General features: G+C 33.7%; 1 protein-coding gene and 1 long non-coding RNA gene across 3 annotated transcripts in view; one reads left to right on the forward strand and one right to left on the reverse strand.

Annotated features, from left to right (window-relative positions):
• The window catches only part of LOC143249938 (follistatin-like), a 62,597-nt gene that overhangs the window by 15,411 nt on the left and 27,107 nt on the right, over window positions 1-20,079 (forward strand). Inside the window, exon 2 of one of the 2 annotated variants that reach the window (XM_076500557.1) lies at window positions 7,916-8,104. The exons of the other annotated variant lie outside the window; for it this stretch is intronic. Coding sequence (XP_076356672.1) covers window positions 7,916-8,104 — 189 coding nt within the window. The remainder of the gene's footprint in view (window positions 1-7,915; window positions 8,105-20,079) is intronic. 2 annotated transcript variants of the gene reach the window in all.
• LOC143249939 (uncharacterized) lies at window positions 8,296-19,865 on the reverse strand. Its single transcript, XR_013028045.1, has 3 exons — window positions 19,670-19,865; window positions 8,790-9,070; window positions 8,296-8,441 (listed from the first exon to the last, which is right to left on the reverse strand). It is a non-coding gene; the product is annotated as an uncharacterized LOC143249939 (long non-coding RNA).

Consider the following 20,079-nt stretch of genomic DNA (forward strand, 5'->3'; position numbering starts at 1 on the left):
CGTTATAATGTGACGATCAATCCCACTATTCGTTGGTAAAAGAGTAGCCCAAGAGTTGGCGGTGGGTGGTAATGACTAGCTGCCTTCCCTCTAGTTTTACACTGCTAAATTAGGGACGGCTAGCGCAGATAGCCCTCGAGTAGCTTTGCGCGAAATTCAAAAATAAAAATAACCTACTTCCTCCTGACATCTGGTAAGGTTTCCCATGCAGTTTGGAAAGGAAGCACGCAGACTGTGCCGTTAACCCAATAATCTAATTAATTTGCTTTCACATTGTAAGCATAATTTTAGATACATTTGAATATAACAGTTCATTTTGACAAGTCTTTCTGAGGTTTCGTATTTTTATCAAAAATAACTGTTATACTTCTACCACTCGGTCATTTCATTTTCTTTAATGTAATTTACAAATTAATATGAGTTGTTATTCTATGAAAGTTTAAATCAGTTTATAAAATGTTTTTCTCTTTCATCAACATTCTGAAAGGTTGTGTAAACCTACTTGAACTTTCTTTAATGACTACGTGGTTAGGGCAATCGACTCATAATCTGAGGGTCGTAGGTTCGAATCCCAGTTACAACAAACATGCTCGCCCTTTCAGCCGTGGGGCCGTTGTAAGTTATGGTCAATTCCACTTTTAATTGGTAATATAGTCGCCCAAGAATTGGCGGGGTGTGGTGATGACTAGCTGCTTTCCCTCTAGTCTTACACTGCTACATTAGGGACTACTAGCGCCCTCGTGTAGCTTTGTGCGAAATTCGAAACAAACAAATAAAATTTCCTTTATAATTTAACCAACAGAGTCACATGTTCTATTAACCTGATGTTGGACAGAGTCACACGTTCTGTTAACCTGATGTTGGATAGAGTCACACGTTCTGTTAACCTGATGTTGGATAGAGTCACACGTTCTGTTAACCTGTTATTGGACAGAGTCACATGTTCTGTTAACCTGATGTTGGACAGAGTCACACGTTCTGTTAACCTGATGTTGGACAGAGTCACACGTTCTGTTAACCTGATGTTGGAAATATCTATGAATAATTTGTCAGATATTTTCGAGACGCATTGACCGTGTTTTCTCTTAATGTAAACGTAGTCCTTGACTAAAAATATATCATGCGAAGAACGTTTCATAAAGGTGATGTGGTCGCATTTTGGTTACTGTATTTGTTTTGTCATTTTTCTCGACTTTCTTCGCTATCGAAGCTGCTTATTGTCATATTTTTACAGACATCAGATATTCAACTTTACAGCAAAGACACAATCTTCACTACAGATGTAGAAAAAACTTCAATTAGTAGAATTTCTCGAGATAAATCACGCTCATTGTTCAGCCCACAGCAGTCATTCGATAGTTAATTGTGTCTCGACCAATAAGATTACGTTAGAAAGTGAGAAATGATAAGGGCTAGGCTAGCTGAAATAGTTTCTTATCGGAGTTTCCCTTAAGGCTAGACTTCGTAACGAATGCTTATTACGTTTTTTTTGTCTGGTATTTAGGAAAGGAAAAAAGGAAAAAAAAAATACTTGATGGGTATTGAATTTCAATTTTTGTGCACGTGACGGACAATTGAGAAACCGACGTTTTTATTTCTTAATAAATACTTTTATTACCATTATTTTATAATAATTTTCAAAAAGTCAGATTTTAATCTCAATTTTATTATTAGATGCTCGAATGCAATCACAGGTGGCAATGTTTGTGTCTTATTATTTTAATGTTTGCTGGTTTTGTATAGATCGTATATTATCAAACAAGTTGGTACAAAATATTCATTAAATTCAACTACTTCTAACAATATTGTCTAGTGTCCCATAGGAAACTTGCTTAAAAACGTAGTAACGACGACTTGTCATATGGGAAAGTTTTTATTTGCCACTTACAAAGTGACAATACATGGTCTCTCCAAAACAAAATGCATTAAACTTTTAAACTTAGACGTAGGTATCATCTCTTTAATCCGTAATACATGAATTGTACACATCTGTAACACTTACGGATTCATGCCAATAGCATGTTACTGTTTGGTAGCAGCAAGTTTCTCAGACGAACTGTTAGGAAAACAAATCAACATTTAAACGTTACATCGATAATAAATACTATATTTTACTACACATAATAACTTTTTGAAACAATCGGATCACATTTCTTATCTTGCCAATTGGAATATTTTGATCTCTATGGAGTATAATTTCGTGTAAATATTGTATGTTGCTAAGACTGAAAACAGTGAATGTTGGAACTAAAACGGTTACTCTATGTTGTTGTTTTTTTTGCCGCCGTAGGAGCCACAAGACCGATTAGTTGGCGTCCAGCCAAGTTGCAGTCAGTGGTTCTTGTCTCTTAACTTGAATTATTAGAAATTGTATATTCTGTTTTTTTCGTGGCTGTTTGTAGAAGAAGGCTTAAAGCTGAACCTGTAACCATGTTTTTTGTTTCTTGTTGTTTTTTTTTTCCATTGGCGGAGGGGCAAAGTTTATAATTAGGGGCAAGAAATCTTGTTATTTTAAGGGCCATCATAATGTGACTCAATTTAACTTCGCTAAATTGGATTCTTAACAATCTGTGCCGACAATGAAGGGTTAGAAACACTAATAATTCTTCCTTTCTTTACTCCTTTGATCAAGTGAAGGGGAAACATGCAAGAGTTCTTATGGTAGAAATACAATAATACCACGGCAAGAACGTCTAGAAAAGTAACCAGTTTAATAAATAAATTTACAAAGTGGCCATTCGTTTTGTAAAAATACGTATGCAATTACTAGTAATTTTGATCTGATAGTCAACACCACATAACACAATTTCTTGAGCTGTTTTAGACCAATCGAACAGCAGGATATGTTTCAAAGCATCAGTAGTCCCAAAATAAAAAGGGTATATTTTGCTGAAACGGAGCATGAACCAAGAATCTTAATTCCAATGCCATGACTGACTCTCTTAAAATTCGCAGTAATTATAGGGAGGAATATGACCAGTTAAGCCTAGTTTGCATTACAAACATTTGTCTTGCTGAAGGAAACTTTAAGATGTGAGCATAGTCAGAAACACAAAATAACTATAAGTAATGTTTATATGTCAATATATTTAATATCGTGAACCCTGAAGTAATGTTTATATGTCAATACATTTAATATCGTGAACCCTGAAGTAATGTTTATATATCAATACATTTAATACCGTGAACCCTGAAGTAATGTTTATATGTCAATACATTTAATATCGTGAACCCTGAAGTAATATTTATATGTCAATACATTTAATATCGTGAACCCTGAAGTAATGTTTATATGTCAATACATTTAATATCGTGAACCCTGAAGTAATGTTTATATGTCAATACATTTAATATCGTGAACCCTGAAGTAATATTTATATGTCAATACATTTAATATCGTGAACCCTGAAGTAATGTTTATATGCCAATACATTTAATATCGTGAACCCTGAAGTAATGTTTATGTGTCAATACATTTAATATTGTGAACCCTGAAGTAATATTTATATGTCAATACATTTAATATCGTGAACCTGAAGTAATGTTTATGTGTCAATACATTTAATATCGTGAACCCTGAAGTAATGTTTATATGTCAATACATTTAATATCGTGAACTCTGAAGTAATGTTTATGTGTCAATACATTTAATATCGTGAACCCTGAAGTAATGTTTATGTGTCAATACATTTAATATCGTGAACCCTGAAGTAATGTTTATGTGTCAATACATTTAATATCGTGAACTCTGAAGTAATGTTTATGTGTCAATACATTTAATATCGTGAACCCTGAAGTAATGTTTATATGTCAATACATTTAATATCGTGAACCCTGAAGTAATGTTTATATGTCAATACATTTAATATCGTGAACCCTGAAGTAATATTTATATGTCAATACATTTAATATCGTGAACCCTGAAGTAATGTTTATGTGTCAATACATTTAATATCGTGAACCCTGAAGTAATGTTTATATGTCAATACATTTAATATCGTGAACCCTGAAGTAATGTTTATATGTCAATACATTTAATATCGTGAACCCTGAAGTAATGTTTATGTGTCAATACATTTAATATCGTGAACCCTGAAGTAATTTTTATATGTCAATACATTTAATATCGTGAACCCTGAAGTAATGTTTATGTGTCAATACATTTAATATCGTGAACCCTGAAGTAATGTTTATGTGTCAATACATTTAATATCGTGAACCCTGAAGTAATGTTTATACGTTAATAAATATCTATCGTTTCAAAGTTTTGAAGTTAAAATTAATTCACCTCTCTTGACACGTGAGAGTAATGCTGAACAGACAGTATTGACGTTAATATTTATATATTTATATATATGATTACTTAAATTACTAATCAACTTATTATATTTTATAATCTTCTATCGATATTTATAACAGAACCTGAAAGTTACCATTTCAAACGTAACATCAGAATGAGGAAAATATAAAAGTGACACTATCGTTAGTATTGAGAAAGATTTCATGTGTATGTTTTAGTATTTTACGTTCAAGGATTCCTTAATGTAGTAAATTATTTTTGACGGTACTTTTGACTAATTTATTGAATTTACCAAAATCAAGAACTGATAAACAGACTTGGGGTAAGAAACATTGCATTTAAATTTCCCGTCAAATTATATTAATCTTTAAATTTCAAATGTTTATCACTGATCTAGTTAATCAACATACGTGCTTGAGGTATCAGACTTTTCTAGTTCGATATCTTTCTAATTTGTGTTTGTTTTATCACAGAACATTAGTAATAACAATTTATGTTTTAATCAACTGACGTGTATCAGTTGTGTTTAACACCCTGGTCCCGATCATTTAACATTACAATTCCTTCTTATTTATCTATACTACTGTTTGACTTTAAGACTTTCCCCACGATCCTAATATCTAATCAGATACTTTGTTTATACTTAAAGTATCTATAAAAAGATTCCTTTACATTGATAAAGTCTCTCTGTATAGCTTGGAAAGGAAAAAACAAACAGTGAGACTTAAGTCAAATGTTGCAAGGCATTATTTAAAGTAGTTTATCAGCCATTATTTTATCACTTAAAGTAGTTTGTCAGCCATTATTTCATTGCTTAAAGTAGTTTATCAGCCATTATTTCATTACTTAAGGTAGTTTATCATAGTGGATTAAAATATTCTTATACTGGGTATAGACTATAAAAAACAGCACGAAATAAGTGTTTGTAATGTCGTTCTTTATAATACTAACTGCTCCTGAAGAGTTATTAATTATAATACTAACTGCTCCTGAAGAGTTATTAATGTAACTGGAGTAAGTTTTACCCATGTTTAGCATTCTGGAAAATTACTCAGATAGAAAATGCGTGAAAATTAATATAAAAAATATCCGTGTATAGTTTGATAAGAATTATCGCCGAGACACGTTTCGTGTTACTGTGTTGCAACATATCAACAGGTATGTGAATGTTTTAAACATTGTTCACTGTTTCACTTAGTTACTCAACTTTCAACCAGTGGCTACGATTAAGCATTTTGCAACTTTAAGTTTTCGTCATCTGGTAGTGATAGTTCAAACGGGATCGATTCTGATTCATCAGTTATTCATAATTCTACGTCTAGTCCGTTTTAGGCACAAGTAGTCGTTTGTTAGAGGACACTTTCTAAAGATTGTAATGAGTCCATAACATCTTTTTCTTACAGTTACTATCAATGTATATTCATATTTGTAGAAATTTCACAAGTTAAATGCTGTTGTATTTGGTAAGTACAAAGTATACCAATAAATAAATAGATGCCTACCCCACAAGGAAATAATGGGTACAAGGTTGTCTTTACCTCGTGGATGTGTTATTTACCATATTTTACCTTGCTTTGCAGTATAAATACGAATCGCGAAAGTGGGACTATCGATCTTTTGGGCTTTAACAGTTAAATTTAAGCAAGAGGTTCTTAAAGGGTTACTAAGTGGATGTGGACAATATGTTAGCTAACTAGGTATGAGTGTGGCTGGATGAAAGAAAGCAGATGGTTGTTATAAACGGAGATCAGCCAAACAGGACTAAATCTTAACACTTTTCTTTGTTCTTTTTGATACATCAGTGATATAAATGAAGGAATGGCCAAAAAAATACTTAAATGTACAGACTATATTAAGGTTTTGGATGTTGCTAGCTGTGAAGAGGATGCTGCTGGTTTACAAAAGGATTTAAATCATTTAGTGAGATGGGCAAATAAATGACAAATGGATTTTAATGATAATAAATGCAAAATACTGCACGTAAGTTATCATAATTCCGATAGAAATAACCTTAACATTATTATGAAAGAAAGGGATCTTGATGTAATAGTTGATCAGTTTCTAATACCATCCAAGCAGTATACTGTTACTAGTGATAGGACAAACAAGAGTTTAAGTTGTTCATACAGAAATATTGAATACACTAAAGAGGTTATTATTTCATTCAATGGGTCACTGGTTATGCCACATTTAGAATATTTTGTATCAGTCCTGGGCTCATTACGTTAGAAAGGACATTGAATTGTTGGAAAGGGTTCAGAGGAGGGTTATTAGAATTGCTTATGAGATGAAGAGCTTGATATCTTAAAATTATTTTCTCTTGAAAAAAGACGAGTTGGAGGAATTTGATTTAGGTGTTTAATATTGTAAAGGAATAATGATTGTGTTGATGGCAGGGTAGGAGTCATCTTCAGCTGAGAATGTCCCATTTTTCTAAAAGAGCATTTGACCATTGGAATGGGCTGCTTTCGGATGTGGAGATAGTAAACTTAAGTGACATTAAGAAAAACCTGATAAGTATACGAATGCTCAGGACTGGCTTTTAGATTATTTATTTATTTTAATTAATTTATAGGAAGGGCAGCCAATAGGTCACTTGTCACGCCATACTATTATGTAAGGTAAAAACAATGTTACACGTTGTATTTATAGGACCTGAGATTTTGAACGTGTGGAATTGAACCACACTCTTACAGTTTGAATAAAGCTGTTCCTAAGGTTTGCTTATTTGGGACAAGAAACATCCAAAGATCGACAAATGTGACCGATATCGATCCGGTAATTGGCTACGAGGGATTGGTCTAGTGTAGGAACATATGTTAAAGACACTGTCTTAGCTGGTAAGTTGGTTGAGGAGCACATTGTTTTGTGGTGCATCAAGCACCTTTCCATATAAAACAGCATATCACAGCACAAATACCACCGTATTTTGTATTTGCTTGTAGACGATTCCTGGGAGGATACTTAACAAACCAAGGTGCATTCTCCATCCAAGAACTGTGTAAATCTGGACTCGTTAGAAACACTATTATAGTGTCTTATCAATGTTGATGTACATTCTACTCAGGTTGAGAAAAGACTTTCATATAACTACTACGTCATTGTAGCTTATGTTATGAACATAATGTCTGATGGTATTGGACATATGTTATGAAGATGACATCTGATGGTGTTTAATACATGTTACGAACAAAACATCTAATGGTGTGAAACATATGTTGTGAATATAACTTCTTGTAGTGTTGGACCACATATGTACCTATAAAGATTGTTTGTTCTGGGTCATTCTCCACATTTCTCCTCGCAGCACGAAAATCCCATTTTGTAAATATTGGAACCGGGTAGAAATTGTTGTGTGCAGTATCACCCTATTCTCTCTGTGGATAGTAATATTTCTTATTTTGGTTCAGTGGGATACTGCAGGTTTAAAATGTAACAAGTTTGTATATGTATATATATTTCTTATTACCATTTAACAAAATACTGCTTGTTAACATTTAAATAAAAAGTTTATATATATTATTTCAGTTCAGCAGGATACTGCTGGTTTAAAATGTAACAAGTTTTGTATGTATGTGTGTCTATATATATATAATATTTCTTATTTCGGTTCAGCGGGATACTGTTGGTTTAAAGTTAACAAAAACGGACGTTGTACGACTTTTCTCGGAGCAAATATTTCACATCAGGAATGCTGTTCCGACAACAGAGCCAATACAGCTTGGACATCACAGACCATTCCACCTGGTCAGCTTTTCTACTTAACGGTACTTGGTGGCGGTGTCCCTTGTCAACCTTGTAAAGGTAAAATGTTTATGTCGAAAAAATGAATTCCAGTAGATTTATTATCAGTAAAACTTCCTGTTACTTATTTGCAATAAAAAGTAGAAGTGTTCTAGCGGAGTTTAGAAGCTAAAGAAGAGAGAATGTTTTACTTTGTTCTTTATTAAACACCCACTATTTTTAACATTTTTAACTATCACTTAACTCCTGTGTTAATGAAATTTATTCGGATTTCAATTTCGAACTACACTCGAATAAAAAACCTGGTGGGAAAGCAGTAACTTTATGGTTTTATAATGCTAAGATCCTAGGTTTGATTCTCCACACTGGACATAGCAAATAACCCAACGTGGCTTTGCTGAAAGTAAAAAAAAACAAACACTTTTTTGGCATTCGAAACGAAATAACTTATTTATAATTAAATAATATTCTATGATGAACGCTGTCATTAAAAAAGGTAGGAAAAAATTAACATATTCTCTCTTTGAATATTAAATTTCAACCAGTTAACCTTATTAAAAACTAGGTATGTTAAATCAAATTCAAATGTTACGACAACTTTAATGATGAAATAGTTTTATCCATTTATAAGGTGAAAGAACAAACCCTGATGATAAATTCATGGCGGTGAAAACACAGCAAATTATTAATATGAATTTATCAACCATGCCTATATCTGCAACTAAAAACTTTTGGTCAATCTTACCAGTTTATGGCTAGTCCAGGCCGTCTCTGTGAAGTAAGTCTTTCTTTGACGTTTGTTTGTTTATTTGTTGAGTTTCACGAAAAGCTACTCAAGGATTAATTGCACAAACTGTCCATAAATTATAAATTAGAGGGAAGGCAGTCAACATCATCCACCATCAACTCTTGGACTAGTATTTTGCAAACAAAACGTAGGATTAATCGTCATCTATAGCGCCCCATAGTGGCAGGATTTGATAACAGATGACGATTTAAGCCCCTTTATCACCAGATCGTTCACTGCTTTAAAATAAGAAATATAAATAGTTTATGAATTAATTGATATCTGATAGAAATAAAGGAGTTGTGTTTTATTAGCTTTAATGACTTTTTTTAAAATTTAGATTAAAAAATACAATACTATTAGTTACTCGGCTAACATTAATGGAATAAAATCAACCAATAGGCCTAGAGTTGTAAAAAAACTAAACAAAAACAGAACTTTGTGTTATAGTTCTATAATTAATTGTTGTATTTAGTTTTCTTCTTAAATTATGAAGAAATTGGCTTTCATCTGTAATAATCTACTGATTATCTTTGGTCGTTAAGGTTGACAAATGTTGTGAACACATCTGCCAAATATTAGTTTAAGTTTATTTTTTGTTGTTCGATCAGGAGTAGAAACAAAGATAACATGTTTTACAGAGTTTCTGAGAAAGTAGGAGATAAGAAGAGACAATATATATTTTTTCGTAATCTTGATACAGGACTTTATCTGCATTTTTAAATTATTTATTGTGATTAAGAAGAGGAAAATGTAAGAAAATCTTTAGGCCTGTGTAAGTGTAATATAAACGAAATGATGTAAATGTAAGTACTACAGGACTACAGGAAACATTGTTCTAGGAGTATTTACTGGCAGACGCTGAAGAACTGCTATCCAGAATGACCGTGTTTTGAACAGGTTAATTATCCAGTTTAGGTCGAAAGAAGTCTTTCAACATCTCACGACAGAAATGGCATGAACACATTTATTTCAGGGTATCCAAAAGAACAGTGAACAGAAGACTGACCAAACAAAGCTATTTTGCAATAAGAGTTGTCTGTAAACTCAAGTTGACCAGAATTAACCGCCAAAATTGTGTTACTTGGGTAATACAGCATGCTAACTTAAGTTAGGACACTGGTGATATGTCATCTTTTCAGATGAGTCCTGTTCCAGGCTTGATAAGCTGATGGTAGAATTCATATCCTTCAATAAAACGTCAGTTGCTCCTCCTACATAAAGATGATATTTCTGCCATATAGTGGGCAAGGTTTGACAACAACTTTGTGTTCCAGGATGACAAAGTCACGTTGTGGGTAATGTACAGACTTATCTCGACCAGAAGGACGTCACAAGACTGTGATGATCAGTGAAGTCTCCAGATTGTAATCTCTTTAAGAACTGATGGACAGAACCGAGCCTAACAGTTGCTAACCACGACTTTAAACCAGCTACTGTAGCTAAGTCGGAATGAAATCACGATGTGTTACATCAATAACATTATTGACAGCATGCCACATCACCTTACAAAGGTTATTAGAGTAGAAGGAGGACCAACCAAGTACTGAATATTTGAATATGAACTGATATAGGGTTACAGATGCTATTTATAATAATTTGATGTTATAGTTTGTCATTATTTATGTATCGGTAAGGTTTTTTATGAGAGGTAAAATAATGAATTACAAATTTTCTGCAGGTTTCTTATAAAATTGTTAGACGATCTAATCAATCGCTCACGATGTTTATATATTCTATATCTTCATACAAATTACATATGTAGATGTTTAATATAACAAACATTTTTTTTCCAATTTAACAGCACTAAGTAATAATATAATATTATTTATTACAAAATATGGAAACATTTTTGGCCAAGACTGTATATACAGGGTGTTTATGAAGTCCTTGTTTAGTTTGAATCTTTAATAACTTCACTTCTATATAAGGTAAATAATTTGTAAAATCAAATAGAAAAGAGGAAATTATTCAAAATTTAATTGTGAGAATGTTAACTTCAACATGTCCACCATCGTTTTGGATACAAAGCCGAACGCGGTTTTGAAGTTTCCCGAACACATCTGTAGTTGTGTGTGAGTTACATCACTGATCATATTTGTCATCCTGATATGAAGATCGTTTAGAGAGGAAGTGTTGTGTGTGAGTTACATCACTGATCATATTTGTCATTCTGGTATGAAGATCGTTTAGAAAGGAAGAGTTGTGTGTGAGTTACATCACTGATCATATTTGTCATTCTGGTATGAAGATCGTTTAGAAAGGAAGAGTTGTGTGTGAGTTACATCACTGATCATATTTGTCATTCTGATATGAAGATCGTTTAGAAAGGAAGAGTTGTGTGTGAGTTACATCACTAATCATATTTGTCATTCTGGTATGAAGATCGTTTAGAGAGAAGAGTTGTGTGTGAGTTACATCACTGATCATATTTGTCATCCTAGTATGAAGATCGTTTATAGAGGAAGAGTTGTGTGTGAGTTACATCAGTGATCATATTTGTCATTCTAGTATGAAGATCGTTTAGAAAGGAAGAGTTGTGTGTGAGTTACATCACTGATCATATTTGTCATTCTAGTATGAAGATCGTTTAGAAAGAAGAGTTGTGTGTGAGTTACATCACTGATCATATTTGTCATTCTGGTATGAAGATCGTTTAGAGAGAAGAGTTGTGTGTGAGTTACATCACTGATCATATTTGTCATCCTGATATGAAGATCGTTTAGAGAGAAGAGTTGTGTGTGAGTTACATTACTGATCATATTTGTCATTCTGGTATGAAGATCGTTTAGAGAGGAAGTGTTGTGTGTGAGTTACATCACTGATCATATTTGTCATTCTGGTATGAAGATCGTTTAGAAAGGAAGAGTTGTGTGTGAGTTACATCACTGATCATATTTGTCATCCTGATATGAAGATCGTTTAGAAAGGAAGAGTTGTGTGTGAGTTACATCACTGATCATATTTGTCATTCTGGTATGAAGATCGTTTAGAAAGGAAGAGTTGTGTGTGAGTTACATCACTGATCAGATTTGTCATTCTGGTATGAAGATCGTTTAGAGAGAAGAGTTGTGTGTGAGTTACATCACTGATCATATTTGTCATTCTAGTATGAAGATCGTTTAGAGAGAAGAGTTGTGTGTGAGTTACATCACTGATCATATTTGTCATTCTTGTATGAAGATCGTTTAGAAAGGAAGAGTTGTGTGTGAGTTACATCACTGATCATATTTGTCATTCTGGTATGAAGATCGTTTATAGAGGAAGAGTTGTGTGTGAGTTACATCACTGATCATATTTGTCATTCTAGTATGAAGATCGTTTAGAAAGGAAGAGTTGTGTGTGAGTTACATCACTGATCATATTTGTCATCCTGATATGAAGATCGTTTAGAAAGGAAGAGTTGTGTGTGAGTTACATCACTGATCATATTTGTCATTCTGGTATGAAGATCGTTTATAGAGGAAGAGTTGTGTGTGAGTTACATCACTGATCATATTTGTCATCCTGGTATGAAGATCGTTTAGAGAGGAAAGCTTTGTTGAATACCACTTCCGTTTTTACGTGTCCCCACAGAAGAAAATCTAATGAGGACAAGTCTTGGAAACTAGGTGGCCATTCAGTATAATAAAGGCTTTATTTTCTGGAAAATAAAAGAAGGAACTTCGAACAAATCCATCATTAACATTTTTATTGAAATTCTGAATAAATTCCCTTTTTTCGCTTTTCAGATTGTTATACCTTGTATAGAGGAGAAGTTATTAAAAGTTCAAACTGGACAAGGACTTCATGGACACCTTGTATTGAACGAAGAACAAAACTAAATATTTTTGTAGCTTTTTTTAAGGAAACACTGAATATGTTCAGAATTCTGGTACGAACAAAATATATAAATAAATATAATGAATTTCTTTATAAATTTAGCTCTATTATTTTCAGGCCTTTTGTTATTTTATAGCGAAAATCTACACAATGAGGTTTATGTGCACTATTTAACTGTGTGCACTATTTAACTTAAGTAATTAAGTTCCGGATGTTTGCATTGTTTGTAACTCTGTAAACTTACCGCCGATCCACTGGGTTGCATGATATTTAGGAAAATAAAGATTTAACAAACAATACTGTGGGTGATAACTGATTGTCGAATAATTCAAAACTAAGTAATAAATTCAGCGAATTTTTTTCCCTAAATTGTTTTGATAACAGTTAAAGTATACAAATACACTTAAAGAGATAATTTGGGTTTGATTTTGCAATCTTCTGTTCGCAAGATAATGTGTAAGCTAGTTTGTCATGATTGTTCATTATCCATCGGGTTTATCTTTCGTCATACGTTATTGCTAGAGGCCCGTGTCTTTTAACAAGTGATATCATACACAAAACAGGTTCCACTGAAGATCACACGAGATCATTAATGAAAATTAGAGGCCATAAAAAGAAAGCATCCGATTTCCCTAGATCTATATTTTAATTGTGTTTATTTCTTGTATAATCAGACGCAAACAACGTTTCATATAAGTTAGCTTTTTTTAAACAATAGGAAAATTATGACAAAAATAATACGTTTTATAAATAGAACTTGTAAACTCACGTGGTTAAAATTATCCACAGAAATCTCGGAGAAAATGAATTTTGTTTGTTTTGTTTGTTTGTTTGGAATTTCGCACAAAGCTACTCGAGGGCTATTTGTGCTGGCCGTCCGTAATTTAGCAGTGTAAGACTAGAGGGAAGGCAACTAGTCATCACCACCCACCGCCAACTCTTGGGCTACTCTTTTACCAACAAATAGTGGGATTGATCGTCACATTATAACGCCTCCACGGCTGGGAGGGCGTGCATGTTTGGCGCGATGGGGATGCGAACCCGCGACCCTCAGATTACGAGTCGCGCGCGCCTTACGCGCTTGGCCATGCCGGGCCGAAAATGAATTTCAAAGAATACACAACTTAAGCCTTCTCAGTCTGTACATGCGTTATTGAGATGGTACATTGTGCTTAAACAGCGATTATATTGAAGTTTAAATAAAGATTTTAAACGAAGTACGATTAGGGAAGAACTTTAGTTATTTTATGTTTATGGTTAGCTTTTAAAAGTTTTTATAAAGAGTGCTATTTGAAATATACTTTCATGTTGTATGTTTAGTGGTGTCCATGTTCATATAAGCACATTAAAATATACTTTCATGCTGTATGTTTAATATAAGCACATTAAAATATACTTTCATGTTGTATGTTTGGTAGTGTCCTTGTTAATATAAACACATTAAAATACACTTTTATGTTGTATGTTTAGCAGTGCACATGCTAGTGTTAGCACATTAAAATGTACTTTCATGTTCTATGTTTAGTAGTGTCCATGTTAATGTTAGCACATTAAAAGATATGAAATTTAAAATATATGTTTTCCTGTCGTATGTTTAGTAGTGCCCATTTTAATAATAACCCATTGAAAGATATATTTTCATGTTGCATGTTTAGTTGTGTCCATGTTAATATCATCGTATCAAAAATATGTTTTCATGTTGCATGTTTGGCAGTGCCCGTGTTAATGTAACCGTATTAAAACGTGCTTTCATGTTGCATGTTTAGCATTGCTCGATTTGATGTCAATTTTTCATACACCTACATTCTTTGTGTTTAATAGGAACACATGTTTCCAAATGCGAGTATTAACGCTTAAGGTGACAAGTAGTGGCGTGTGTTGAGTCTCAGTGTTAATAAGTTACATTCTTTTAATGTCGGTGTCGTTTAACATGATGATAAAGTCTTGCTCTAGATGTTAAAAATGTTTATTGTGTTTTGTAAAGACAAATCTTACATTTATGTTTTAAAAGTGTTCATCACAACTTTGCGAAATACATTCTTTAGACCTTTTTCTTTTGTGAATTTGACTGTTTTTAGTCTCTGTTTTTCTCCCTCTCTTATGTGTGAATAAAACTAGATTACATGGCCTGTTGTTATTCAGAATGTCACTATTCTAAGACAACTGGGTCAGTGGTGAGATTCTAGTCTATTTTTCAACAATAACTTTTTTGTCTATCTCTGTAAACCATGTAGACATAGGATTCTTTTTCGTTATTTTCCATTACTTGTTCCTCATGCATGTCTGTAAACCTATCAGATATGCCAATTACAATTTCAAACCTTTGTTTGAACTCGTTGACTTAATTGTTGTTTAAATTTAATATTTAGACTATTTAATTAACTTTAAGTGGTTCTTTTAGAATCTTATTGAAGCTCTTTAAAGAAGGACAAATGTTCATCAAATTAGAAAAACAATAATGTTTAACTCGACCCGGCATGGCCAAATGGGTTAAGGTTCTCGACTGATGTTAGGCCCGGCATGGCCAGGTAGGTTAAGGTTCTCGACTGATGTTAGGCCCAGCATGGCCAGATGGGTTAAGTTTCTCGACTGATGTTAGACCCGGCATGGACAGGAGGGTTAAGGTTCTCGACTGATGTTAGGCCCAGCATGGCCAGATGGGTTAAGTTTCTCGACTGATGTTAGACCCGGCATGGACAGGTGGGTTAAGGTTCTCGACTGATGTTAGGCCCAGCATGGCCAGATGTGTTAAGGTTCTCGACTGATGTTAGGCCCGGCATGGCCAGGTGGGTTAAGGTTCTCGACTGATGTTAGACCCGGCATGGCCAGGTGGTTGAGGCACACGGCTCGTAATCTGAAGGTCGCAGATTCGAATCCCCGTCACACCAAACATATTCATCCTTTCAACCGTGGGGACGTTATAATGTTACGGTTAATCCAACTATTTATTGGTAAAAGAGGAGCCCAAGAGTTGGCGGTGGGTGGTCAAGACTAGCTGCCTTCCCTCTAGTCTTACACTACAAAATTAGGTACTGCTAGCGCAGATAGCCCTTGTATAGCTAATCTGTTCGTAATATTTTCAGTGAGTTTGTTCAACGCTAATCTGTTCGTAATATTTTCAGTGATTTTGTTCAACGCTAATCTGTTCGTAATATTTTCAGTGACTTTGTTCAACGCTAATCTGTTCGTAATATTTTCAGTGACTTTGTTCAACGCTAATCTGTTCGTAATAAATTGCAGCGAGTTTGTTCAACGCTAATCTGTTCGTAATAAATTGCAGCGAGTTTGTTCAACGCTAATCTATTCGTAATATTTTCAGTGATTTTGTTCAACGCTAATCTGTTTGTAATATTTTCAGTGATTTTGTTCAACGCTAATCTGTTCGTAATATTTTCAGTGACTTTGTTCAACGCTAATCTGTTTGTAATATTTTCAGTGACTTTGTTCAACGCTAATCTGTTTGTAATATTTTCAGTGAGTTTGTTCAACGCTAATCTGTTCGTAATATTTCAGTGAGTTTGTTCAATGCTAATCTGTTCGTAATATATTCAGTGACTTTGTTCAACGCTAATGTGTTCGTAATAAACTGCAGCGAGTTTGTTCAACGCTAATCTATTCGTAATATTTTCAGGGAGTTTCTTCAACGCTAATCTGTTTGTAATATTTTCAGTGAGTTTCTTCAACGCTAATCTGTTCGTAATATTTTCAGTGACTTTGTTCAACGCTAATCTGTTCGTAATATTTTCAGTGATTTTGTTCAACGCTAATCTGTTCGTAATATTTTCAGTGACTTTGTTCAACGCTAATCTGTTCGTAATATTTTCAGTGACTTTGTTCAACGCTAATCTGTTCGTAATAAATTGCAGCGAGTTTGTTCAACGCTAATCTGTTCGTAATAAATTGCAGCGAGTTTGTTCAACGCTAATCTATTCGTAATATTTTCAGTGATTTTGTTCAACGCTAATCTGTTTGTAATATTTTCAGTGATTTTGTTCAACGCTAATCTGTTCGTAATATTTTCAGTGACTTTGTTCAACGCTAATCTGTTTGTAATATTTTCAGTGACTTTGTTCAACGCTAATCTGTTTGTAATATTTTCAGTGAGTTTGTTCAACGCTAATCTGTTCGTAATATTTCAGTGAGTTTGTTCAATGCTAATCTGTTCGTAATATATTCAGTGACTTTGTTCAACGCTAATGTGTTCGTAATAAACTGCAGCGAGTTTGTTCAACGCTAATCTATTCGTAATATTTTCAGGGAGTTTCTTCAACGCTAATCTGTTTGTAATATTTTCAGTGAGTTTCTTCAACGCTAATCTGTTCGTAATATTTTCAGTGACTTTGTTCAACGCTAATCTGTTCGTAATATTTTCAGTGACTTTGTTCAACGCCAATCTGTTCGTAATAAATTGCAGCGAGTTTGTTCAACGCTAATCTGTTCGTAATATTTTCAGTGACTTTGTTCAACGCTAATCTGTTTGTAATATTTTCAGTGAGTTTGTTCAACGCTAATCTGTTCGTAATATTTCAGTGAGTTTGTTCAATGCTAATCTGTTCGTAATATATTCAGTGACTTTGTTCAACGCTAATGTGTTCGTAATAAACTGCAGCGAGTTTGTTCAACGCTTATCTATTCGTAATATTTTCAGGGAGTTTCTTCAACGCTAATCTGTTTGTAATATTTTCAGTGAGTTTCTTCAACGCTAATCTGTTTGTAATATTTTCAGTGAGTTTGTTCAACGCTAATCTGTTTGTAATATTTTCAGTGAGTTTGTTTAACGCTAATCTGTTTGTAATATTTTCAGTGTGTTTGTTCAACGCTAATCTGTTTGTAATATTTTCAGTGAGTTTGTTCAACGCTAATCTGTTTGTAATATTTTCAGTGAGTTTGTTCAACGCTAATCTGTTTGTAGTATTTTCAGTGAGTTTGTTCAACGTTAATCTGTTTGTAATACTTTCAGTGAGTTTGTTCGACGCTAATCTGTTTACCTACTTATTTTTGTTGCATTAATCGCATGCTCTGTTCCTACCAGTTGTCAAATATAAAGCTTCATGTATAATTGAGGTTTTAATTTTATAATGTCAGTATGTGTTTTATAACGATATCCCCATGATAGTTCGTCAGAAAATGGCCTTCATTATCAACACATCTTGTCATCAGGTAGTCTTTTTTTATTATTAACCATAGGGTCACCCGATCTGTCTAAGATTCTCTTGATAAACAAGTCTGACAGAGTTTAACGGAAGACTTCGTCGAAAGTTTGAAATGCTTGAATCGTGATACATAGACTTTTTGTAAATACTTTTAAAAGGAAAGTGACGCATCTGGTGAAGCCATCTGTAAACCAGCCTTGAAAAGAATGTTTACTTTCAGTCTATCAGAAGTTATAGTGCAATTATAGTGAAATTATATGAACTATAATTGTCACATCTACAATTAAACCAGTGAAATTCCAGCATATCTGTTTGTGACAATGTTGCTTCGTAGGTAAAATGCTATGTTAAATAATTAGTGGAAATAATACTGTAATGTTTTTAAAGACACCTGGTAACCTTTTTAATCCATAGAGACGATACGAAAGAAAGGAGGTTACCATGTCATCTAGAATTTGTTTAAACATTACATGTTGGAATATCAGTAACCACACGTGAAAGTATGTTTTGTAGCGAAACGTTTTATATATGATGATAGAAAAACAGTTTTGATTATTGTCAGCACATTGTCAATCGTTAGTAATCGAACCCCGGATTTTAACATTGTGAATCTGTAAACTTACCGCTGACCCATTAGAGAACTACATATATAGAATGTGCTAATTTAACGAGTTTTTGGTTAAAATATGTTTTTATTATTGCTTCTGCTGTAATAAAAATAATAACTAGTCAATATTGAGTATTTATAATTTATACGTTGCTAATTGTACAAGAGTTTTAAGCATAATGAAAATAATGTACTTTTGAGCGTCCATGTGGAAGCTTGTAGAAAGAATATATGTTAATATTTTAATTATCTATCGTAACCAGGACGATACCACTGGTAGAGGGATTCAGTATAGAGTTAATGGTTCGTTTAAAACTGAGATTAGTTCATGAAATGAATTTTAACAAAACATTTTAATATGCTGAAAGACCGGGATGTTTAGAAATAAATAAAAAATAATTAGTTTTTTTTAGATAAGTAATTTATTAAAAGGTTAGAATTCAAGGTGTTAATATAAATAATTAAAACATTCAATTAATTACGTTTTTATTAAGTATACAACAACATTTACAAAGGGGGAGTTGAACATTTTATAAACTGGGTTCTTAACACGTTGGCTCCCACACGACCCAGCCCGGCTTGGCCAGGTGGTTAAGGCACTCGACTCGTAATCCGAGGGTCGCGGGTTCGAATCCCCGTCACACCAAACAAGCTCGCCCTTTCAACTCAATCCAACTATTCGTTGGTAAAGGTGTAGCCCAAGAATTGGCGATGGGTGGTGATGACTAGCTGTCTTCCTTTTAATCTTACACTGCTAAATTAGGGACGGCTAGCACAGATATTTCTCGTGTAGCTTTGTGCAAAATTCAAAAACAAACAAACCGTGCGTGTGTGTTTTTCGTATATCAAAGCCACAAAGGGCTATCTGCTCAGCCCACTGAGAGGAATCGAACTCCTGATTTTAGCGTTGTAAATCCGGAGACATACCGCTGTCTACATACCGCTATCGGGGGGCCAAACAAACCGTTACGTACCAGTCAAATGAAAACATACGTTACTTACCACTCATATAAAAATATCCGTGACGTACTAATGAGTTAAAAACATTCGTTATATAATAACCAGACAGAAACATTTGTTACGTACCAGTCAGAGGAGTGCTCGAATTGTGACCTTACAATAATAAACGTAACATTATACATCTCTGTATCAAAACATATCCTGAATTTAATTACCTCACTAATTAGGTCAAAATTAATCAGTTATTAGTAACTTGCATAAAACAGACAGTAAGTACAATCTAAAGACCAGCTTACCAAAGTTTGGTGGAGATATATTTAGTAGAATGTGAATCAGTGCGATTAACTCTATACATGTGCCTCTGTTAAGGCCGTTTAGTCAGTGAGGTCAGACTCTTAAAATACCAATTTTAAGCTGCTAAAAAATTGTATTCTATCTCCGTTGATTTCTCCAAGTTCGTTCCCTTGGCTGTGGTTTCGCTAGATATTAGATAGGGACAGTGGGAATCTCGTTAATCCTTTCATGCGCGTCACTAATTACATGACTAGGCATTTGGCTGTCGATTTTTAAGAGAGTCATAGTTACTCCTGCCGTTTACCCGCGCTTGGTAAACATACTCCCTATGTGCACGATTTTGTCGACAGGGGTGTGTGTGTATAAATTGATATTTATTTAAATACTGGTAATTTGAGGTAAGTACCGAATG

The sequence above is a fragment of the Tachypleus tridentatus genome, chromosome 4, assembly GCF_004210375.1.
Source record: "Tachypleus tridentatus isolate NWPU-2018 chromosome 4, ASM421037v1, whole genome shotgun sequence".
NCBI lineage: Eukaryota > Metazoa > Arthropoda > Merostomata > Xiphosura > Limulidae > Tachypleus > Tachypleus tridentatus.